The sequence below is a fragment of the Marmota monax genome, unplaced genomic scaffold (genome assembly GCF_021218885.2).
Source record: "Marmota monax isolate L192 unplaced genomic scaffold, Marmota_monax_Labrador192_F-V1.1 WCK01_AAM20220418_F8-fsc00155, whole genome shotgun sequence".
NCBI lineage: Eukaryota > Metazoa > Chordata > Mammalia > Rodentia > Sciuridae > Marmota > Marmota monax.
The window spans coordinates 3,958,471-3,983,609 of NW_026694554.1; the positions used below are offsets into that span (position 1 = coordinate 3,958,471).

General features: G+C 36.4%; 1 protein-coding gene across 2 annotated transcripts in view; it reads right to left on the minus strand.

Annotated features, from left to right (window-relative positions):
- The window catches only part of Lamp2 (lysosomal associated membrane protein 2), a 33,688-nt gene that overhangs the window by 4,192 nt on the left and 4,357 nt on the right, over positions 1-25,139 (minus strand). Inside the window, exons 2-9 of one of the 2 annotated variants that reach the window (XM_046420901.2) lie at positions 17,181-17,299; positions 15,879-16,092; positions 11,882-12,040; positions 10,957-11,144; positions 9,989-10,111; positions 6,731-6,794; positions 5,918-6,082; positions 985-3,536 (exon numbers count right to left, since the gene is read on the minus strand). In XM_046420901.2, the coding sequence (XP_046276857.1) occupies positions 3,397-3,536; positions 5,918-6,082; positions 6,731-6,794; positions 9,989-10,111; positions 10,957-11,144; positions 11,882-12,040; positions 15,879-16,092; positions 17,181-17,299 (1,172 nt within the window). In that variant the 3' untranslated portion in view covers positions 985-3,396. Of the gene's footprint in view, positions 1-984; positions 3,537-5,917; positions 6,083-6,730; positions 6,795-9,988; positions 10,112-10,956; positions 11,145-11,881; positions 12,041-15,878; positions 16,093-17,180; positions 17,300-25,139 lie in introns of those variants that run through there. The other variant, XM_046420900.2, reaches the window with a different exon arrangement.

A 25,139-nucleotide genomic window follows, 5' to 3' on the forward strand; every position in this document is an offset into this window, starting at 1 on the left:
TCTGAATCTTATAAGAATTCCTCCTGGAAAAAAATGCAGGAAATAAGATAGGTGCACTATACACTGAGGGGTTAATACTTTATTGAATGTAGAGTATGATCTTGATACATAACAAGTCACTTCTTATCAGATTCCTTCTAAAAATACTCAAATGTATATTTATCTTCTTTGAAATGGAAATTATCACTCAAAGAAATAAGAGTAGCAGGATTTTAAAGCCCCAATCCCTAAATGAAGAAAATTGAGATCCCAGGAGTGAAGCAACCTGGCCAAAATCACATGGTAGCTAATAGCAGTATTGGGAGCCATGACTCACAGCATTCATATGGCTTAACTGGGTAACCCAGAGAAAAATTACCAGCTTAGTTTTCTTGTGTGATTACTACAGTGACCAGGAAACTATTTGGAAATTGGAAGATTGAAGTATTTTAAGATGAGTTAAGAGATGGATTGCACACAATCCTACTTCGGTTCAGATCAATAGCTCACTTTGGATAGCTGCTATGAAAAGCTGCTATGTACAGATATGAAATATTGGTCTCACTTTAGGAATTGAGAAGTGTAGGAAGAGATACTCTGAAGCTTTTACTGTGAAATAAATATTCTAGATTTCTGGGTCCCTCTCTGACTATGCATCAGATTCAGCAGGGAAATGTGCACGCGCGCGCACACACACACACACACACACACACCCCTCATCCCAGATCTGCTAAGTGACATACTCTAGGGTTGGAGTCTGGGAAAACCTGGGAAGTGTATTTGTAATAAAGTATGTGTTTTTACTAAAAACACAATTCCCGGGTAATTCTTATTCTGTAGCCAGTTTAGCATCTTTCAAGGCCTATGTATGCCCCTTCTTCCAGAGAATACTACACAGAATATTTCTACTTCTAAGCATTTACAAAGATTTTTCTTTTGAAAGAAATTGCGATTGTGTAGTATACAAAATCTTGACTTTAACCAACAGGAAAAAATGTGAGCAAATTTACTTAAGAAATAAAAGAATCTTTATTGTTTTAGAAGCAATGTTGAGCAAACACGCAAATATCTAAAGAGAGATACCATACAATAACTAGTGGTTTAAACATTGAGGAAAAAAACATGGAAAGTATTTACATGGACCAGTTTCTTTATACAAATGCTTTAACATGAAAAACACCCCAAACCAAATAGAATTTTAGCATCAAGGTGCAAACTCAGTAAAACAAAACAACAACACTACAAAAAATACAGAGAACGTGTGGCTATAGGAAATCATAGTGTAAATAGCAGAATATAAACTGGCCCATGTAGAATACAAAAATATTCACTTAAGTCAGATTTTATATAAAACAGTGCTTATTAGAGGTATTTTAATATGAATCAGATATATAATCTAAAGGTAGAAACTTTTAGAAACATTAACAGCATTAAGCCAATGCCACCCACTTGTGCTTCTAAGTTTTTGTTTTTGCTTTTGTTTTTAAAACTGCTGTTTTGACTCATGAAAAATCTCTAAGGCCCACATTCTTAAAAGTATTATCCAGTCTTATAAGATTAACAATTTTATACTAAAACATATTTCAAATAAAAAAAATAATTTTTAAAAATCAGATTTAGTCTTTAGGAAGCAATTTAAGCTGGCATTCAGCTCAAAGTAGCTCTAGGAGAGGGGTTAAGTCAATCAGGAATCTGATTCTGAGCCAGTAAGATTTTCAGGCTAAACAGACAGCAAATTTAAGTGAGAGAAATTATTTATCATTCTAATGACAGTTACAGACATAAACATGCTAACATGCAATTATCTATATATGCGTGCATGTATGTACTGATGTATTCAACATCAAAATTTTGGAACCCAGATAGTTCCTCATTTTTTTGTTTGTTTTTGTCTTTGCAGTACTGTGTGTAGAACCCAGAGCCCTGTGCATGCAGGCAGGCACTCCAACATTGAATAGTATCCCCAGTACTAGCTCTTCATTTCCTACTGATGGGGAGGCATATAATCTGCCCTCCCCAAATAACCACAGGAACCTTGCACATGTGGCTGCACATTGATATTTTTAAAAATAATTTGCTCAGCCATACCAATGTGTGTGTGTGTGTGTGTGTGTGTGTTGTGTGTGTGTGTGTGTATGTGAGCGTGCTCACGCACGTGCGTGCAGAATCTGCAAGGAATACTTGATGTGTTAACTATATATGCTGAAAAAGTTTGCTTTCTTACATAAGCATTAGGTGATGCACAGTAAATAGACAATTGGTACATCTCTCCCATCACAAAACTGAATACAAAGTATATGAATTAGTAATGATTCTACCATAATGAACAATAACAATGTAAGTTTTGATTAACACAGAACCATTTAAATGTAAAAGCCAAATTACTAAATGTTGTAGCAATCAATGCAAACTAGAAATGAATAACTTTTTAATAGACTGAGGGAAGACCAAGACTTTTGGGTTGAGTACAAGTTATTTTTTAAGTGTAAGTGCACTTGATCTAGGTTCTAGGACATACTGGCATTTCTTCTTTGAGAAAAAGAATAAAATACATTACCACCAACAAGGAAGACTGGAAGGTTAAAGAGAAATCTACATTAATTTTAGTACTACATGTAGAGGCCAATTTACGGGTACAAAAGACTAATGCCCTCAATTGGCACTGCCTAGCAATTATCTTTAAAGCACCTAAAAAATAGATTGAAATGCCCAGTTGGAATAGTCTTGCATCTTGCAATTTAAAAGATTGAAATGTCCAGTTTTTTGAAAAAAAAAAGCATTAAACAATAAGATTAACACCTATTCTAAAATTGAAAAAGCTTTTATGTCTTTTGTCATTACAGCCACATTAAGTACAAATGTATTCAAAAAGCATGAGAAAAGCATTCATTTGTAAGAACATAATATACTAGGCCCTGTTCAAATCTACTAGCATCTCTTTCATGGATCAAATAATGCAGCAATGCCAAAGTAGCTAAGTTAACCTGCAAACTAAATCACAAAAAAAAGCAAAAGGAGCAAGTACAAATCCACTATAGAATATGTTGTCCCAACTCAACCTCATGCAAGGAAAAGATATCGTTTCAAAAATTGTTTTTCCTAAGCTGTATATTTCTAGTCAGATATATGTAAGTGAAAACACTGAAATCTAATTCAAGACAGTAAAATAGAACCTATAATACAGGTGATTTTGCATGTGTCTTTTACTATAGAAATAACTATTCCTTGGTTGGGAAACCAATATCACATGGCTAATTTATAGTTTATAGGATTTTTTTGTTTAAGTTCAAAAATCTCTCATACCACCCATTCTAAGAGCAGGACTACAACTAAATATACCTTAAATTGAACAGTATTGCAGGTTGGAACTTGTACTTGCTTTATTGTTTGATAACAGAGATCACATGTGGATTAGTGTTACAGAGTCTGATATCCAGCATAACTTTTTCTTCTGCCAATTAGGTAAGCAATCACTATAACGATAATCAAGCCTGAAAGACCAGCACCAACTATAATTGGTATTAGAATGGTGTCATCATCCAGCGAACATTCCTGGGCTGTAGGTGAGAAAAAGTGTGTAACAAATAATGAGTATAATCAAAAAAAGAATGTTCAAAAGTAAAAGATGTTGATTCAAAAGTCAGAAATGCTTACAAAATCAATTTTAATTATGACAGGTATATTTTTATGATAAAGCTACAGAAAATTAGGGGCTATTCTAAAACTAAAATCCTAAAACTTGTCTTCTTATATTTATATTTATGCTCATGTGTATATATGAATTCATACACATGAATATGTATAAATTCATTTATGTCTATGAACACACACACTGGATTACACGGTATACATACGTGTGTGTATGGTTGTGTATTTGTTTACATTCCAAGTTCTTTCCAAAACAGGAGTATCACTTAATCAGAAATTAAGAGAGCTAATTTAGCCTATTTCTACATAGCCAGATTAGACTCCCAGTGGTACTGTGATTGTCTCTGGGGGAAACAGGATAGCAGGGTATTACAAGATTAGAAGAACCAGGCTGGCTTTAGAGTTCCTCTATACTTGGGTCAGTCAACTACAGTTCATGGCAAAATCTGGCCCAAGAGCTAAAAATCATATTTATAATTCTAAATGGTTGTGGGAGAGACATATATTCTGTGACACATGAAAGTTGCATGAAATTCAAATTTCAGTGTCCATTAAAAAAGCATTATTGGAGCACAGTCACACTCATCTGTTTATGTATTACCTATGGCTGTCTTCATGTTATAATGACAGATTGAATAGTTGCGACAAAGACAATGTGGCCCCAAAGCCTAAAAAATACTGTCTGGATCTTTTAAGAAAAAGTTTTCAGATCTCTGATTGAGACTATATGATTTTAGTGGCTACATGAGTCAAGAAACTGGGACCTCTTACTAACCTGAGTGTGGTTACTACCTTTCTTATCAATTTGGTCCAGGCTAGCAGCCTACAGGGACTATTTTTCTATTTCTGGAGAATAGTCTGATCCAATAAAATCCAATCAACACTCTTCTACCTTATTGCAATTCTATTTCCTCCCCATATACACTCAAGTATTACCTATGTGCTGTATTTATAGGTACCCATAGCCAAGAACCTAGTTCCACAGATAGATTATGCATTTAATAGTATTAAATGCTATATACTTCTTTGGGTGACATTTTAAATTCTATGCACATAAAACCCAGAAATTTAAAGAAAAAGAACAGCTCATCTATATTATAACTGACTAGATAAATAGACCTTAACTGATAATAACACTGAAAAAGATTTTAAATTCTAAACACAAATCTGGATCTAAAATTATAGTGAAGATATAGGGGAGCTAGATTAAGACTCCATAAATAAAGCTACTAAAGGATGAAAAAATGAAGTACATAAGTAAAACCAACAAAAGAAAAAATGAATTCTTAAAAATAACTCTTAAAGTTGTGATTAACATCCCTACTCACAAGAATGGTAGGGTGAAAAGCCCATTTATTGACGAGGTATTCATCACCTTTGAAGAAGTAGTTGAATGGCTCACAGCATATTCACTTTTTGTTTGTTTGTTTGTTTCAGGGATTGAACCCAGGGGTGCTTAACCACTGAACCACATCCCTAGCCAGCATATTCACTTTTAAACATTGCTTCTACATTTCCTTCTAAACCATAGAATTGTTTAAAAGGATATGGATGACTGGAATAGCTATGCTCAGCAAATCTGTGATGCACAAACCTCCAATTTTAAGTAATTGGTTTAAAAGGACAAGTTACTTAAGGAATTTTGTGTACTTTGTTTTCTTTATGCAAATTTTCATCTTGTGAATGCCAAATACATCTTTCACATTCACATGAACATGTTATAATGAAAGTCCTTCAAAGAACTTTCATCAAAAATCTTATAAATGCCATCATTAGCCCTGAGTTGATTTTCAAAAAGCCTCATTTGCACTGGTACATGCTTTGAGGACTTGTCAGATAATTCTGGCTGCTAATAACATAGTTCGCAATATTTGAGGCTTTGCTATCCCTCTTTATTTTTGTTTCTTGAGATCAGACCAAACTGCTTTCATTCAGGTAGGAAAATGTTTCCAATGAGAAGATGGCCCCAAGAAGGCAGATAAGATACTCAAAGCTGCTGCTCCAAGGTACCATCCCCTCCAAACTGAAACCAAGACGCAACTATATTTTAAGTAAGCTCACTTAAAGCTCTAAATAGTTTTCAGATCATAAAAACATTTGGCTTGAGCAAAATGATGGGCCAAATATAGTTACACAACTTGTCCATTGCCATAAGAACTCTACATCGTAGAGTCAAGAGGAGAGTTCGTATTTCTCTATTTAAATATATAAATTTCCATGACTCAAAGAAAAAGCCACCTATCAGTCAATGTAAGAACATAATTATTAATAAAACTTGCTTGATTCTTACCTGTAGAATACTTTCCTTCCATCACATTGAAAGGCTGAACTCTTAATTCAAAGGTATTTATCTGAAATGTTCTAGATACTGAAACAGTCTGCTCTTTGTGGCACATATAAGAACTTCCCAGAGGAGCATCCCAGTAGCTAAGGTTGTTATTTGCAATGCTGAAAACTTTCCAGGAAAAAAAAAACAGGTTAGTAATTTCTTATCCTATCAACATCAAAAATGGACAGTTCTCAGTGTTTTTTAGTAAAGTATGGGAGCTTAGGAAACATGGTCTACCAACGAAAAGCAAGTCTTACCACCACTACTTTTTTTTTTCTTTTGGCAGTACTGAGGTTTTAACCTAGGGCCTCAGATATGCCAGGCAAGTGCTCTACCACTGAGCTACCTCCCCAACCCTTAGCCCTTTCTCTTTTATTTTGACAGAGGTCTTATTAAGTTGCCCAAGTTGGCCTTAAGCTTGCAATATTACTGACTCAGCCACATGAATAGCTGGGATTACAGTCATAAACTACCTCCCTCATCTTTCTATAGATGTTTCTTTTTTTTTTTTTTTTAATTTTCTATAGATGTTTCTACAGCTTAAAAATCATTTGCATCCTGAACTATTAACTACCATGTTTGAAAAGATGAGATATAGCAACATATAGAATATCACAACTCAAATATTCAAAGTTACATATTTTAAGTGGTGGTCAAGGTATACTTTTTACAAGGTTCCACTGAATAAGGCACTCTTTGATAATAAGACGTGTATAGTTTCTAGTCCTTCAATATAACTCACACTCTTCTCCCTTAGACCAATGCTTTGCTTACCAGAGCCATTAGCCAAATTCAAGCTGACATTCACTTCCTTCAGATAGAATCGGTTTTCATTTTTCTGTTTCAAAGAGAACATCCAATTAATCAACATATCACAACTGTCTACAGGTAAAGTTAATATCTACAGAAGAAAAGTTATCTAGTAGTAATACAGAGAAGAGGCTACCATGGATTAGACCTGGGCTAGTATAATAAACTGCAACTAAGCAAAGAGAACTCAAAGTGGCAAAACTCTTTTTCTCTTCATTTAATTTCCAACTTGTGGACTACCAGAGTAGTTATGTGGTTCTTGGATAACAATGTGATTCATCTTGATTTCAGAGTCCACACCACTTCTATCCCAGATCATGACAGTCTCTTACTGGACTCTCTGCCTTTCAATCACTCCAGCTCTATTCTTTCCTTTCTACTGCTTCTCTCTCTCTCTCTCTCTCTCTCTCTCTCTCTCTCTCTCTCTCTCTCTCTCTCTCTCTCTGGGGATTGAACCCTTGGCCTTGATGCATGCAAAGCAAGCACTCTACCAACTGAGCTATATCCCCAGGCCTGCTATTCTCTTTTGTTTGTTTGATAATTTTATTTATTTTTCTTCTTGCTATTACATTTTTTTTCTTTTGGTGTTGGTGCTGGGAATTGAACTCATGGCCCATGCATGCTAGGCAAGCTCTATCAGTGAGCTATATCCTCAGACCTTTTTTAAAATTTTATTTTCAGGTAGGGTCTTGCTAAGTTGCCCAGGTGGGCCTTGAACTTGTGATCTCTTACCTCAGTTACCCAGATAGCTGGAATTGTTACTACATTTTAAGATTTTAATTTAATGTTATTAGTGTTTTGTTTTGTTTTTTTTTTTTTTTGCAGTACTAGAAATGGAACCAAGGCCTTGTGCATACTAGGCATATGCCCTACCACTAAACTACACTCCTAGACTTTTTTTTTTTTTTTTTGTGTGTGTGTGTGTATGGTATTGGGGATTGAACCCAGGGCCTTGTGCATGCGAGGCAAGCACTCTACCAACTGAGCTATGTCCCCAGCCCTGTTTTTGTTTTATTTGTTCTAATTATCCCTGTGTGTGTGTGTGTGTGTGTGTGTGTGTGTGTGTGTGAAATTAGAGATTGAACACAGAATGCTCTACCACTGTGCTACATTCCTAGCCATTTTTATTTTTTCATTTGGAGAAAGGATCTTGCTGAATTGTGCAGGCTGGCCTCAAACTTTTGTGATCCTCCTGCTTCAGCCTCTAGGATAGCTGGGATTATAGGTATTCACTACCTTGCCTGGCTGGATTCTATTTTAAAATAGCCTACAGGGCAAAACAAATATTATAATTATTAATATTAAACATTTCCATGTAAGATCAGAAGATCATTTTCCATTAAAGAGCCTACCACAGTGGTCAGATGTATCACTCAAAAGGGAATGACCCCAAATATTACTTTCCTCATTTTTATTAACCATAACTTCTATGAGATAACAGAATATATCTAAGGAGGTCTGCTCTTACCATACTGAAGAGGATAAGTTTTTTTGTTTTTTGTTTTTTTTGGTGTGTGTGTATGTGTGTGTGTGTATGTATGTATGTTGCTAAGGATGGAACCCAGGGCCTCACAAATTAGGCAAGTACTCTACCACTGAGCTTCACCCCCAGCCTGAAGAAAACAAGTTTAGACACTTATACACTTTCTTCTTTTTAATTTTACAGTGCTGGAAATGGAACCCAGGGCCTCATGCATGCTAGGCAATGCTCTACCACTGAGCAACACCCTAGCCTATCTGACATTTTTAACAGTGACTCACTAGTCATATAACAGAGGAATTATTAGAATGTAAGAAAAAGAAAAATTTTGTAATCCTTTCTAAAATATAATTGTCTAATATAATTTTCAATTACTCAGCACATATTTTATAGAGAAAAATACTTTAGACTCAAGATACCAAGTTCAGATATGAAATTACAACATACCTCTCATCTACATATCAGATGTTATATATCAGTAATCTGATTACAAAGCAGAACTTGTTTTTATCCAATTATATAATAGCTCTTATTTTGAGAACTATTGGTGGTTCATTTTCCCTTATCTGTAGCTATCCCCTATTGCTCATTTCCATTTGCTACAATATGTATACAGATATATCCCCTCACAGAAATATTATGAGGAAAACAATTGCTTCTGAGAAGGTAGAAATAAAGGTCCCCAATGACTAATTAATTCTAGCAAGAAGTAGGACAGATATACGTAACCTGAAACCTTCTGTTCAGGGTTCAGCTTTTCATACAAATGTGAACAACAACACAAACTCGAATGCTGGCATTTTAAGCTATCCTGATTTAATGAGTTAATATGTGCCCTTACACAATGTTTTATATTTAGAAAGTACAGTCTTCCCTTAGTATTGATATTCTCATAGGATTGGTTCCAGGACCAGCAACAGATACCAAAATTTGAGTTTGTTTAAGCCCTTTTTATAAAATGGTGTAGTATTTGCATATAACCTACACACATCCTCCTACATACTTTAAATCACTTCTAAATTACTAATAATACCTAATGTAATGTAAATGCTATGTAAGTAATTGTTACACTATCTTGCTTAGGGATTAGTGACAAGAACATAAGTCTGTACATGTTCAGTACATATATAACTCTTTTTTTTTTTTGGTAGTACTGGGTGAAATCCAGGGCCTCACACATGCTAGGCAAGCACTCTACCACTGAGCTATACCCCAGCCCATCTTTCTTAATATTGGTGACCCAAGGTTGGTGAATCCATGAAAGCTGTACCCACAGATACAGAGGCCTTATCATACTCAACAAATGTATTATTATTATTATTATTATTATTATTATTATTACTAACACTATTACAAATGGCATTACTTCCAAAAGGCTGAAAATATTATAATACACAAACATGAGGGTTGTCTAACCAATAAGAGAAAAAAATATTATCCTGAAAATTATTTATATGTGGAGAGATTAGAGAATTTTCTTTTAATGTGAGTTAATTCTTGCTCCTACCCTAGAGACATGTAATAGAAAGGCCATTTTGGTGAATATTAATAAAAGAGTCCAGCCACAGAACACCAAGCAGACTTTGAGGAATGAAGAGGGATCAATGGACTACACTGTATAATTAATAGTGTTGAAATGGAAAATAAAACAAGACATGAACACCCCCATACACAATTGTTTAAACTTTCAGATGTGTTTCTCAGAGAATGAACCCAACTTTAGAAAAAAATCTGTTACTTACAACAGCAAAGACGAAGTCAAGATACTTAATGTTGCTGCTGTTTAGCCTAAGCTGAGCAGTCTGAGGATGGCAGCTGCCAGTGACACCAGTTGAATTGGGGTTAATGTTAATGACTGAAGAAACCTTCAGGGGAAGAAGAAAGGGGAGGTACAGATTAAAAATCTGACAGCAAAGCCTTACACTCTAATAAGACCAACTTCAATGCAGAACAAAACCTCCTTTGTTTGGATACTTAAATTCATGGTGTCTTACTTTCAAACAAACTTGGCACAAACCCTCAAGCTATGACTCAGATGACTTAAACAACAACAACAAGAGGGAAGCTTCCTCAGTAATGAGCCAAATGAAAACACACATTTTTACGGAGCACAAGAGCCATCTGTCTAGTTTCTTTCAATCACAGGATCCTGGAAACAAGATTTGTTCACTGGCACTCCCTCTGGAGCCCAAGTGGAACACTGCAACTAGAAAAGCTATCATGTACTTGAATGTGTCTTTACGATCTGAATCATCAAATAGCTGGAAAAAACAGAAAGCTGCACTACTCCTGAACAACAAGCTTCAGTACATTTCAGATAAAAGTATGAAGGAGTTATAGTTTAATTTTTGGTGGTGCTGGGGATGGAACCCAGGGCCTCAAGCATTCTAGGCAAATGTTCTACCACTGAGCTATTTTAAAGCTACTGAAATACAACTCAGCTATGTGTACTTTGACCTACTAAGGGAAAACAGAATCTAAACTCCAAAGAATCCTATAAACTGATAGGTTTTCTGCTGACCAAGTCAATGCCTTACAAGAAATATTAACTCTTCATGCTCACAGTAACCAATCAAAACTCAAAGTCAACATCGAATCTCTATTTAAAACTGAATTATTCTAGTAACACTACTCATGGGCTGACAGTAGGATACACAGTATTTGGAAGGAAACACAAAAAGGCTGTAATGATAAAAATAGACAGTCATACCTTATCTTGAGTGATGTTCAGCTGCAGCCCCATGGTAGCCAGTAGACAAGTGCTATTACCATCACGAACCGAATAGTTTCCCACATAGGGATTTTCCTTTGGAGTGGGTGTTGGAGTAGGAGATGGCACAGTGGTGTGAATGATGGGTTCCACTGTTGTGGCATGTTTGTCTTCATCACATAGATATTCTAAAACCAACCAACAAAAGACAATAAACAAAAGTGTTTTTAGTCAAGGTTAGAAAATAAGAATCTAATTTTCAAGCTTTTGTCTTGGAACTTGATAAAGAGTGGATGATTAAGCTATTCGAGGATATGATCAAACAAAAATCAGGTTTTATCAGCTGAAAACATTATAGGTAGAGCCTTTTGAGAGACCATTCCAGAGCTGGTGATGTATATAGCTCAATGGTAGAGCACATGCCTAGCATGAGATTCTGGTTTTGACCCACAACACCACATTAAAAAAAAGACTTGCTGAAAGATCATTCCACGTGTATATAATAAACTTTAAATTTTAAATTCCACAAGAGGGGCTCGGGTTGTAGCTCAGCAGTAGAGCACTCGCCTAGCACATGCGAGGCCCTGGGTTCAATCCACAGCACCACATAAAAATAAATAAAGGTATTGTGTCCACCTACAACTAAAAAAATTTTTTAAAAAAAGTTTTAAAAAATTCCACAAAAACTGCTATTATTTACAAAAAAAAATTATGGTCTTGTGTAAGCCACAAGTCTTAAAATATAAATGCTTTGAGATAATGACCTTAATGAATACCACCCGATATACTTTTTTATTTTATTGGTTTTTCTTAGTTATACATGACAGTAGAATTCATTTTGATGTAATTATACAAGCATGGAATATATTTAATACCACTCTTAAATTAGGATCCTAGTATAGAAAAACATACTTTAAATACTCACCTTTTGTGCTCACCGTGCCATTTTGGACAAAAGCTTGTACAAGAACATTCCAAATGTGCTGAGTGACATTATTATTTTCTATAGTTAACAAACTATTGCATCTAAAGATGTCATTCAATGGAACATTTAATGCCACACGGTTGTCAATGGTAATAATTCCTACAAAACAAGATTAACAATGACTGTTTCCAAGAAGGCAAGAAAAGAGTGATAATATAAATATATTTGTAATAACTTTCTTCTCACTTCATGCATGAAGTAAACAAAGGGATGTTGAAGGGAATAACAAGCATGTTGAAGGTAATGACAAGTTCACTGTAGCTGAAACATAGGGAATAAGGAAGAAGTAATGGGGGCTAAGAAGAAAAGACAAGTTGCATGTGGTCTCATTTTGAGGAATCTTCTACCAACTAAGGACAGTACAGACTTTCTCTATTGGCAATGGAGGGCTAATTTCAGTGTTACAAGCAGTAACTAGGATACATATAATTTATTTTAAGGGAGAGAGCAAATTTGTAGGGGACAGGCTGAGCAGAAAACTTTTAAGGGAAGCCACCTAAGAGGGGAAACCAGTTAGAAGGCCAATGGTATGGGAGGTGAAAGGTAAGGTGGGGAGTAGGAAGAAAACAAGGGGATCTAATTGAAAATACCTATCTAAGGTAGAATTAAAAGGACTTATTGACTATAGATATAGAAGAAAGAGAGATGAATTAATACAGATTTTATAGTAAAATCCTTACTTTTGTGCTACTATCCCAAAGTAATATCAACTTTAATGGGCTTACAGAGCTTCTTTTTAGATGGAATCTAAAGGCTGTTCCATTTCAGGAAATCTTCAGAAGGTGAAAGCGACAGTGCAACCATTCTATCCAGGTTTTATTAGAATAGCTAGAGTAGAATTTCAAAAGACAACAATGAGGCACAGTGGGGCCCGCCTGTATTCCCAATGACTTGGGAAGCTGAGGCAAGAGGATCGCATGTTCAAGGCTAGTCTCAGCAACTTAGCAAGGCCCTGAGAAACTTAGTGAGAACCTGTCTCAAAATAAAACAAAAAAAGGAATGGGGATGTAACTCAGTGGTAAAGCACCCCTGAGTTCACCCCTGAGTTCAATCTCAGTCCCCCCACCAAAAAAAAAACAAAAAAACTACAATCATATAAATCTATATGGCTTCATTTCTTTTGGAGAAGCAGCAAGAATGGAAGATATTTCCAATCAAGGCCCTTAATATAGGATGCCTTCTGTACCTCTCCATCGTGTAGCTGCCTTGGCACTAGCTAATAGTCAAAGTAATTGTTAAACCAATGAACTAGAAGATTTTTCCCCAAACTGTTTCTCACTGTTAACAAAAATGAATAGATACGTGAACTGGCTGCATATGAAACAGACCTCAAAAACAAATGAGTTAAAAAAAAAGTTGTAGATATATTGGGGTTACACTATGAAACTATAAGTTTTTAAAACTATGTATTATTTATGAATAGGTACAAATGCAGTAAAATATAAGCACAAAGACAAGAAGTTTACATCTCAAAGTTGTGAGAGTGCTGCCTCCTAGCAGGCAGGGAGAAAAATGGAGTTGGGGAGTGAGGACAAAGGAAACCTCAAATGTATCTGTAAAATTTTATCTCTTTAAATAAATAAAATGAAGCAAACACTGAAACACAGCATTTATTAATTATGGGTAATGAGTACCTGTGGGTCTGTTAAATTATTCTCTGTATTTTTTAAATTTTAATCATGAAGAAATGTTTTTAAAAAGAAAATAACAGCTTCAAAGTCACTTCAATTATCAGATGCCTAAAAATAAGCTAGAATTTCAAAACGCTCAATTATTTTAAAAACAATTACCAACAGTGCATATAAGGAAGCCATTTAAAATTCCAACAAGTTTCAGATATCATAATCAAAAATCCCTCCCTTCTTAAAATGAAAGGGGGAGATAGATGTTAGCATGTCAGTTTTTCTGTCCAAATATATCAGACTAAACCTCTCCTTTAACCACTGCCTGCGTAGCACAGGCATTTATTACATCATCCCTTGATAACTGTATCAGCCTCTGAAGCTGGCACCACTGCCTGCAGTCTCCTCATTTCTGAATTAATCCTGTAGAATATTTCTTATAAACTACTCTCTCTGCTTTTGTTATATCTTTCTCTGGCTTTAAAAACCTACAATGGTTCCCCAGTGCCTAGCCCATCAAGCTAAATGTCTGTCCCTGGCTTCCACGGCCCCCTGTAATTTAGACCCACTGCACTGGCCAACTTTGTTTTCCTTCTGCTACACACACAGCCTCTATTTTAATCAGGCAGCTCTCCAATTACTGTTGCACATACTATGCTTCCCCCTGCTGGAAACATCCTGCTCAAAATCCTCTGCTTACTCAAATTTGACTGTTAGCCCAGTTTCAGCTCAGGTCCTATTTGGCCACCCAGCCTTCTCACTCCTCTATTGCTTAATGACCTCTTCTTTCTCTCTGCTCCTAATCAGGATCACTGATAAGAACATTTTTGAAGCTGGCACTCTTGGCCACATGGATGGGTTCAGGGACTAAATGCCATATGCAGAATTTACTGTGCACTTTTTCTTTTCTGAGAGAGTATCTAAAGCTTGCCTCACATTGTCAGAAAAGATTCATGAACACTCTCTCCCCTCAAACAAAAACATGAACAGATTAAAAAAGATCAGACTGAGCTCAATGCTTTCCAAATTCATAAAACCTGGGAACACAAGTCAGCTCCACTGGTTTCTAAGTTCCTTGAAATGAGGGACAAATTTTATCTGACTTCTCAAAAACAATGCAGAACACTAAGATAAATAAATAACATAGCCAATAATCTGCCTTAGTTATTCTCTCAAACTAAGATATCAGTAAAAAGAAAACCAGGATTTAATTTTTTTAAGTCTTAGTCTGTGCTATCTCCCACGTTTTCTGTAAACTCACACACTTCTAGATCTTTAAAATATAGTTTTTTTGAGATTTGTAAGTCCATATGAGTTATTAATCCCCAGATTGGGCTGGGGTTGTAGCTCAGTGGTAAAGTGCTTGCCTTGCATGCGTGAGGCCCTGGGTTCGATCCTCAGCACCACATTAATAAATAAAAATAAAGATTAAAAAAAAAATCCCATGTCTGAGCGACTAATGCCTATCTGCCTCTGTTTGTGAAGTCAGAATGAAACACTATCTGTGGGAAGAGCTATGCCACTACAAACACCATGATAACCTCAATAGAGGGGAAGAAAGGAGAGAATTATATTCCCAATAAAATTAAAATCTCCACTATACATGTCTTCAAAATGTTTTAATATGCATTTAAGTTATGGGAATTACAAGAATAAACCTAATTGCCAATACTTTCCCAAGTTCATTTTGATCTGAAATTGTTTCAAAATGGCAGCAAATGTTGACTTTTGTCATTTTAACTTTAATCCCATTTAATTTTTAGTCATTTTAAATGGCGAAAACATGTACAGATGAGGCATTTCCTCTTGCTTCAGGTTATTGAATTTGAACATATTTAAAATAGTTATCAGCAAAGGATTTTCTCATTTATTCAACATTTGTTCAGGGCCTACTACTTAATAAAATAAATAATAAGTGTACAAATTCTGCAGCTGAACAGACTTTGGTTTGAACACCAGCTGCTGGCCCACCTACTAGATTTATAACCTTTGGGAAAGTCAATGTCATCAAACCTTGATCCCTTTACCTGTAAAACTTTGATAATATCTACTTCCCAAGGTTCTTGTTAAGGATTAAGTGAGAAGTCAAAAGAAATACAGGGTAATAAACTGTACAGAATAAAGCTCTCAAGCCATGCAATCAACATCATTACTATGTCTAACACTGTGCTATGCATGAGCTTACAAGAGGAGATAAAGAACACGACTTTCCATTCTAGTTAGGAAGAAAGACATGCATAATGATGGTTTTTAAGTTGCTTACATTATTAATTAAAAGCAAGACAACATAACACAAATCCAATTCTTAAAGTTACCTTTATGTTCAGCATCAGGAAATGTTGTGTGATTATGAATATTGTAGGAAAACGAGATGGTATCAATCAAATAATCAGGAGCATGTTTGGTGAAGTTTACAATCCAGGAAAAACCAGATCCAAATTGCACTGCTATTCTGGGACCATTCTGGTCATCTCCACAAGTGCTTCCCTCATATGTCACATTGCTAAGGTCTGAAATGTTTACCGTTTTCTAGTAGAAAGAGAAATTTAGGGGTGAAGAACAGGTTACAGTGAACACCAAACATGGGGAGACTAGCTGGGTGTGCCACTTCAGTCTATGTCACACATTCTTCATGGCCAGGTTGCCCTTTGCCTGGTGTTCCCCATAAATTAGTCTCAAGATTTTCAGCTACACTCCAGTCCCCTGTATATCTAAAGAGAAAAGGAAAACTGTCCTGATCTATTGTTCTCTAGCTGATTTTGTTTGTTTGTTTGGCAGTGCTGGGGATGGAACCCTCAGCCACACACATGCTCACCACTGAGCTTTACCTGCAGCTCCTCAGCTGATTTTTTTCAATTAAGCTTTAAAGTAGGTAGAACCTTAACAAAAGAAAATAAGACAAAAGGGTTAAGAATAAATTCCCCAAAAGGAAGATTTTAATATCAAGCTATTTTTTAAAAAGGGCAAGCTTTAGGGGCTGGGGCTATAACTCAGTGGTAAAGCACGCATGAGGCATGGGTTTGATCCTCAGCACCAAATAAAAATAAAGATATTTTAAAAAAAGATTTTAAAAAGGGCAAGCTTTAATTCTAGCATATTTTAAATATATTACAGAGGTAATTAGACCTGAATATCATGTAGCTTCAGATCATTTGCACTTAACCATCTCTAAGAAAAACTCTCTAAAGAACTAATTGATTAAACTGAGCACAGTGGTTCACGCCTGTAATCCCAGAAGCTCAGGAGGCTGAGACAAGGGGATCCCAGGTTCAAAGCCAGCCTCAGCAACAGCGAGGTGCTAAGCAACTCAGTGAGACCCTGTCTCTAAATAAAATACAAAATAGGGCTGCAGATGAGGCTCAGTGGTTGAGTGCCCCTGAGTTCAATCCCTGGTACCAAAAAAAAAAAAAAAAGAACTAATTGATTAGAAGAAATATGAATTCCAACACTAAACAGAATACCTACAAGAGTCTACAAGAGTATAATGTTAAAAAATACTCCAGAGAGTTTAAGTGTTAGGTCAGTTAACATGAAACCTTATTTTGTATAAATGTACTTAAGGAATAAAAAAGGAGTCAGAATTAAATTTCTACTATAAAACTAAAATATTTACTTACATAAGTTTTGTTTGTAGTTTCATACGTTACTGTGAAATTCATCTGCCACTTTGCATAAAGGCAAGTAGCATTTGATGAGTCCGTCAAATTAAGTTCCAAGGCATGAGACTGGTCAGCTCCTGTATTTATTGAAAAAAAATTAATTATACTACTATATATACATATATATATATATACACACATATATATAAAATAAAACAAGTTCTAGGTACTACTTAAGTTCAACCAGCTCTAAAATGAAACAAAGTATTTTTAAATATATATAGTATCCTGGTAATTGCTTTGCTTTATAAATTTTTAATAGAAGTAGCATTTCCAGGCTGGGGATATAGCTCTGTTGGTAGAGTGCTTGCCTCGCATGCACAAAGCCCTGGATTCAATCCCCAATACCACAAACACGCACACAAAAAAGTAGCATTTCCCTTCCCAGAGAATGGTTGCTTGACTTGGGATGCTTGAGTACAGACTGGTGATATTCACCTTCTGCCTCCTAATAATCATTTCCATACTCATCTGTGCACCTTGCTAGTTATGTCTTAGGCAATTATAGTTTGCCTTTTGGGGGATTTTGAAGTAAATGAAGTAAGGGGAAGCCTCTGAAGGGGATGATGAATTCCTGCTTCTCTCAAATCAGCTGGTGAAATTTTCTCTGCAATAATGATAGACTCGATGCTCCATAGTCTGTTGCAAGCTACATGCCCTAGGGCACACAAATCTCTTCCCAAATGATTTGATTCTGATATGATTTAGATATGGGATAGCTCTTCTAAGCTATTGTATGACCAAAAGAAGGAGTAATGCAAAGGCCTGTTAGATTCATAAAAAGGTTAATCTTTATAAATGTGGAGTTCATCACTTTCACTTTAAAATGGAAAGGCCTGATACATCTTTTGACATATACTCAAAATTACTTCCTAAATTCTCAACCTGCTATTTGCTACTTTTTTTTCCTTTTTCTGCAGTACTGGGGATGGGACCCAGGGCCTCACGCATGACAGGCAAGTGCTCTACCACTGAGCTGCACCCCCACCATATGTGTCCTCTTTAGGCAGAAAAAACATACAGAGCCACTGAGAAAGAAAGGCTTTGGGAATTTTCAGCCAACAGCTAACTTTCTCTAATCTTCATAGGGACATTCCCTGCTAAACTGGCCTCAAATTACTAATGCAGAAAGGGGAAATATTCCAGCAAACACACCTGTAGCATAAATAGTGGGCAACCATTTGAAGATTTTTTCTTCACTGTCTCACACATTACCCAAGGAGTAACCTGTTTCTTTTTTTTTTATTATTGGTTGTTCAAAACAACCTGTTTCTTATTAAGATGGCTACACACCCTTTAGTGACAGCTGAGCAATCCAGTGTCATCTACAGGTAGGGACATGTTCTAGACCAGAGAGAATAAAATCCTCAGATGAATACCAAGAAGGCATGCCTCAGCAACAGCTTTCAAGCTGTACACAGAAGCCTACAGTCATGCTCAGGAAACCTGGCTGCCTTAGCAAGCCCAAATAGTATGCCAAAGCTTATGGTTACTGACTGTGACTAAATGTATTGGCTTAGGCTCAAAAAGACTTGTGAGACCCAAATAGGTTTTCTATCCACTCTCTTTTTTTATGTTAATCCTTTGTTATTTTGTTTTCCCTTCATTCTTTTCTAATGGAGCTGGCATACACACCTTAGGCATACCCTGCAGCCCAAAGTGCTGGTAATTATAATCTTTTCTAATCATCTGTAAGTTTGTTTTTCATATGTTCTCTCTCTCTGTCTGCATTGAAGTCCCTCACCTTTGAACCATCCTGCATCCCTAGGATAAATCCCACTTGAGCATGATGAATGACCTTTTTGATATGTCGTTGGATTTGCTTTGCAGGTATTTTATTGAGAATTTATGCATCTATGCTCATTAGCAATATTGGTTTCCTTTTTTGTTGTGTTCTAGGAGTAGAATGGTGGTTATCAGAGGCTGTGTTAAACAACCTCTGGTGTGTTAAACAATGGGTACTAAGTTACAGTTAGATAGAAGTAAGAAGCTCTGATCTGCTGCTGCATAGTAGGGGAACTATAGACAACAATAACATACTGCATGTTAAAAGAAGCTAGAAGAAATTATTTTGAGCTTTCATCATAAAGAAACAATAAGTGTTTGAGGAGATAGATATGTTTAACCTGAGGCTGGGCATGGTGGTGCATGCTAGCGGAGGCAGGAGGATCAAAGCCAGTCTCAACAAGTTAGTAAGGCCCTAAGCAACTAAATAAAATACAAAAAAGGGATGGGGATGTGGCTCAGTGGTTAAGTGCACTTGGGTCCAATCCCTAGTACCGAAAAAAAAAAAAAAAAAAAAGTTTAACCTGATTTAAACATCACACAATCTATACATGTATCAAAACATCACATGATAGTCCATTATGTTTTATGTTTGCTAAATAAAATAAAAAATAAATAATTTAGCACATTCTTCTCATATTCACAGCATTCAAAGCTATTAAAAAATAACCAATGGTCTGGGATTGTGGCTCAGAGGTAGTGCGCTCGCCTAGTATGTGTGAGGCACTGGGTTCGATCCTCAGCACCACATAAATATAAAATAATGACACTGTGTCCACCAAAAAAAATAATAACCAAGAATGCTGGGGCTGTAGCTCAGGGGTAAAGTGCTTGCCTTGCATGTGTGAGGCACTGGGTTCAATGCTCAGCACTGCATAAAAAATAAATAAAAATACTGTGTGTTCATCTACAACTAAATAAATATTTAAAAAAACAAGCAAGAAAAACATCTCATGTATTAATCATCTTCTGTAAAAAGATATTAGAGTAACAGAAAATTATGTAAAATAGTAATAGGATCAAGCTGTCCTGAGGTGGGAAAATTGAAGCTTTCTGAAGCAGAAGACACAGGTTGTGGTTCACATTTATCATTTGAAATAAAATTCAAGTTAGTCTATCTAACCTGGTGGCCCATGACAAAGAAAAGAGAAATGTGCCCAAGAGACCCAACACACAGTTTCAATCCTTTCACACCTTTCTCTGAAAGAGTGATTTTTTTCACTCTTGTTCTCCATCTCCAACTGCACAGGAATCATTTTTTGCACAAATATCCATCATCTCAAACTCAACAATTCCAAAACTAAAACTCATTCTTCTTACTTCTTCCTCCAAACGGGCTTCCTCTAAGTGAAAGGCAGGGCCAGGGACTTGGGCTCAGGACTCAGGCATTTGAGGAAACAACTTCTAGCTTCAAATTGTCTCTTAAATCCAATATTTGCCTTTTATTTCTACTCCCCATCTACCACTCCACTCCTAAATTACTATAGATGCCTCCTAGCTGCCCCTGAAAGTGCTGCCAGATTAGTATTCCTTAAATACAATTTCCTCTCAGGACATTCTCCTGTTCAAAACTTTTTACTGCTTCCAAAATTCCCATATTAAATTTAAATTCCTCTGCCTGACTTTCAAAGCAATCCTTAATCCTGTCACACCCTATTTCTTCAATGTCTATCACACCATTTTCCCAGAACACACCCTTTAATCCAGTTAAACCTGTTTCCCCTGGACCCAAATACCTAACTCCATTCAACTTCTACCCCTAGGCTTCTATTGTTCCTAACACTTGAAATCTACTTTATTCTGCTGACTTAAATGTTCACCTCAAAGATGTTCCTCTTTTTGGCTGGCCAAAATCTGAAACAGCTTCTTCCCCTACAACCTGGTTATAATTTTTGATCAATATCACTGCCAACTATAGAATCTGAAAACACTGGATACTTGTTTTCCCAGCTTCCCTTACAGCAAGAAGAACTTATGTTAGGCTCTACCTAACCAAAGGTAGAAGCAAAGAAGCCTAAGAATGGAGCCAGAAGTGGAAGAAGGGCCAGGGAGTAGCTACAGCTGGATCAAGTGCCTTAGCAACAACAAGGTAGCAGTGGCCAGTGGTGCAATGTGAAGTTTCAACTTGGTGGTGGTGGTAGTGCAATTCAGTGGTATGACTTAAGGTCATCCATCAGGCTTTGGGATGTACAGCCAGGAACTCCAATATTCTGAGTTACATAACATCTTACTGATATGTAACATACATACAGAAAAGTATACAACATAATACATGTAAGGAAAAAGCATATAGCTCAAAGAATTTTCACAATTGAACCCTTAGGTGTCAAGGAATAGAGTACTACAAATACAGTCATCCCTCAGTACCTAAGGGAACTGACTGGTTCCAGGACTCTAAGGATACCAAAATCCTTGGATGCTCAAGGCTCAAATAAAATGGTGTATAATTTGCATATAACCTAGACATCCTCCATATCCTCTAAATCATCCCTAGATTACTTATAATATCTAACAACATGGAGATATTATATAAATGGCTGTTATACTGTATTGTTTAGAAAACAAGAACAAAAGTCTATACATGTTCACTATGGATATAATTTTCCCCTAATATTTCAGATCTACAGTTGGTTGAATCTCTAGATATGGATCCCACACATAAGGAGGGCCAACTGTACTCTCAAAGTTATTATTCTCCTCCTGAGGATAACTACCGCGCTGACTTCTAACAGTAAAGACCTGCTTTTCAACTTGATATAAATGGAATCATTCACTATGCTCTCTTCTGTGTCTGGCTTCTTTTACTCAATATTATGTTTTGTGAGATTCACCCATGTTGTACATAATTGTAGTTTATTCAGTGTTACTGCTGCATAGCTTTTCCTTCCTTCTTTCTTCCTTCCCTCCCTCTTTCCCTCCCTCCCTCCATCCCTTCTTTCCTTCCTTCCTTCCTTCTTTCCTTCCTTTCAGTACCAGGAATTGAATCCAGGGGTGCTTAACCACTGGCCGCATCCCTATACCTTTTTAAATTTTTATTTTAAGATAGGGTCTCACTAAATGGCTTAGGACCTTGCTAAACTGCTGAGGCAGACCTTGAACTTGCAATCCTCCTGCCTCAGGGATTACAGATATGTGCTACCACACCCTGCTCTGCACAGCTTTTGATGTGCTACTCATCTATGTTATTGCTGATGGACATTTGGATAGCTTCCAGTTTAGTTCTATTACAAATGCTGCTGTAAACATTCTTGAATGTACCAGTAAACATGTGCATGTGCGTGTGTGTGTGTATGTGTGTGTGTGTGTGTACGTGTACGTGTTGGGTATATATCTATGAATAAAACTATAGGGTCAAAGGGCATGCAATGTCCCAGTATCTTTGTAATAAATTAATTTCCTTTCTGCCTAGAATCAATCAGATTTTATTTCTCTTGCTTGAAATCAAGAACCTAGACTGATATGCCATCCATTATTTCAGCAGCCACTGTTTCCACAAAGCTTTCTTGACTATAAAAGCCCTGGAGAAGCAGTCATAATGCTTGTCCCCACTTTTCAGTATATTTTACACTATCCTAAATTACTCAAAGTTATTTTACACTGGTTAATCCTGACTTTCTTACTGTCAAAAGCTCCAAAACAGCAGTTTTCAACCGTCACTTTACAGCAAGCCAGTGTGCCATGGAAAATTATACTATATAGCAAATATTTCATAACTAATAAAAAGTACCAAAGTATATGAATGATATATATGGATAGATTCAAGACTCCCTTTTGATAGTGTTTCTCTTGCTCATTTGAATTCTAATATGCTCCCTTAATCAGATAATCTTATCTATGCCACTGCCCCTAGGAGTGTGCCTTTTAAATGAATGTCATCTATCATGTGTGTCACGATGGAAGAGATGAGGTGTATTACTTTTCTTCTGTCTCCTACCATAGTAGGACCAAGTATGTCCTACTAGTGCTGAATACATATTAGATTTTCAATAAATACTGATTTATTACATCAAGGTGAAAATACCCAGCAATAAAGACCTGAAATACAACTTAATCTGATTATAGGATAGCTAGTCCTTTTATGAACCTATTAGTCTTCTGGAAACTCCCTCAAACCTCATGTCAGTTTTCTCCTCAATAAATTCTGAATGGATTTCAAGCTAGGAAAAATGCTTTTCACACAAGGTAAGTTTACAGGTGAAACACTGTGGCAAAAAGTCCCCACATTGCCATTTCTATCCTTATTGCTATGCTTGATATAGGAATAGCCAAATCATTTTTGCTTAAAAGGCTTTATGATATTAAAAAGGCACAGCTGAGACTGGGCATAGTGGCGCATGCCTATAATTCCAGTGTGACTGGGGAAGCTGAGACAGAAGGATGAGGATTGGGAGTTTAAAGCCACCCTCAGCAAAAGCGAGGTGCTAAGCAACTCAGTGAGACCCTGCCTCTAAAAAAAATACAAAATAGGGCTGGGAATGTGGCTTAGTGGTCAAGCACCTCTGGGTTAAGTACCTCTGGTGATCCAACTTACTAGCTGTGAGAATAGTAGTTCTTATTTCTCTAGCAGGTTATCGTTTCAGGGCTAAGAGAACTTTGCCAAACAAGAAGTTAGACATTCCAGGTTACAAGTCTCACTTCTAGTAAACAATACCTAAAGGGACCCTTCCCAGTTTTTAGGCCTGTGTTTATTTTCATCATTTTAAGTTACAGACTCTTGTACTCAACTTTATCCATTCAGAATGAATATTGGCAAAAAGGTCTTAAAAAAATAAGGACTTAGAGGCATACCAAACCTACTGACTCTTTCTTTTGGTTTCCCCATAGGTTTAAGTCGATTAATTGTTCCTCATTTACAATTTCTAATATAGGTTTACTTGCTACATTCAGCTGCTTATAGTCTTGCTTTCTGGAAAGTCTCTTAAAATGGGAAAGTGATAATATGCTTTTAAGCTACAAATGTTGGACATGTGAAAAGGAATATTAAAAATTAATAAAAATATGGTTTTAACCTACAAAATGACTTAATTTTTTAAGGTCAGACAGTGGGTAAGGAAACGAAATTCAACTCTATTCAACTAATGGAAATTGCTTATTGCTGAGCAGTGTTTGGCAGACCTCCAGCATTCTTTTGCAATGCACAGCAGGACACCAACAAGTACTTATAAAATAATTTTGGGATCTGAGGGGATCTCTGATCACTTTAATATGAAATTATGATCAGAGAACTTTTGTCACTATACAAGGAAGAGCAGCCTTCCCACACCAAGGGACACTTAAGTTAGCTCCAGTGCTGTGAAAGATAATCCTTGGTTATAGACAAAGTCCACCAAGGATATAGGGGAAGAAAGCTGTACACTTGGGAATAGCTAACTATTTCTAATCCTAGTAAATGTGGTAATCACTGACTAATGAACTAATGACAAGTATGTCCTTTCAATTATCTCTATTACAGCTAGAATAATTTTGACAAAACCTCGAAGTCAAAGTTATAAATTAAACAAAATGTGGTAAGGCTGCAGAAAAATTTCAGCACTTGCATTCTCTTTTATAGATGCTTCCAAAAGGGGAAATATTAGCTCTTTGTGAAAACCTAACTCTCACAGGGCACAGTGGCACATGCCTGTAATCACAGCAGCTCAGGAGGCTGAGGGAGGAGAATCACAAGTTCAAAGCCAGCCTAGCAACTTAGCGAGACCCTGTCTCAAAATAAAATATAAAAAAGGACTGGGGATGTGGCTCAGTGGTTAAGTGCCCCTGGGTTCAATAACCCCCCAAAAACAAACCAAAACAAAAAAAAATACCTTTCATCTGGTACACAGTAGAGCATGCCTGTAATCCCAGTGGCTCAGGAGGCTGAGGCAGGAGAAACGCAAGTTCAAAGCCAGCCTCAGCAAAAGCAAAGCAAAAAGCAACTCAGTGAGACCCTATCTCTAAATAAAGTACAAAAAATAGGGCTGGGGATGTGGCTCAGTGATTAACTGCCCTTGTACCCCTCTCCCTGCAAAAAAAAAAAAAAAAAAAAAATCACAAAGAACTTTCTAGTTCTCCATATCAACCTTCATGACTATGCAGGTAGATCTAAAGGAGCACAAGAAAGAGACCAGCATTATTAGATAGGATTATACTTTAGTA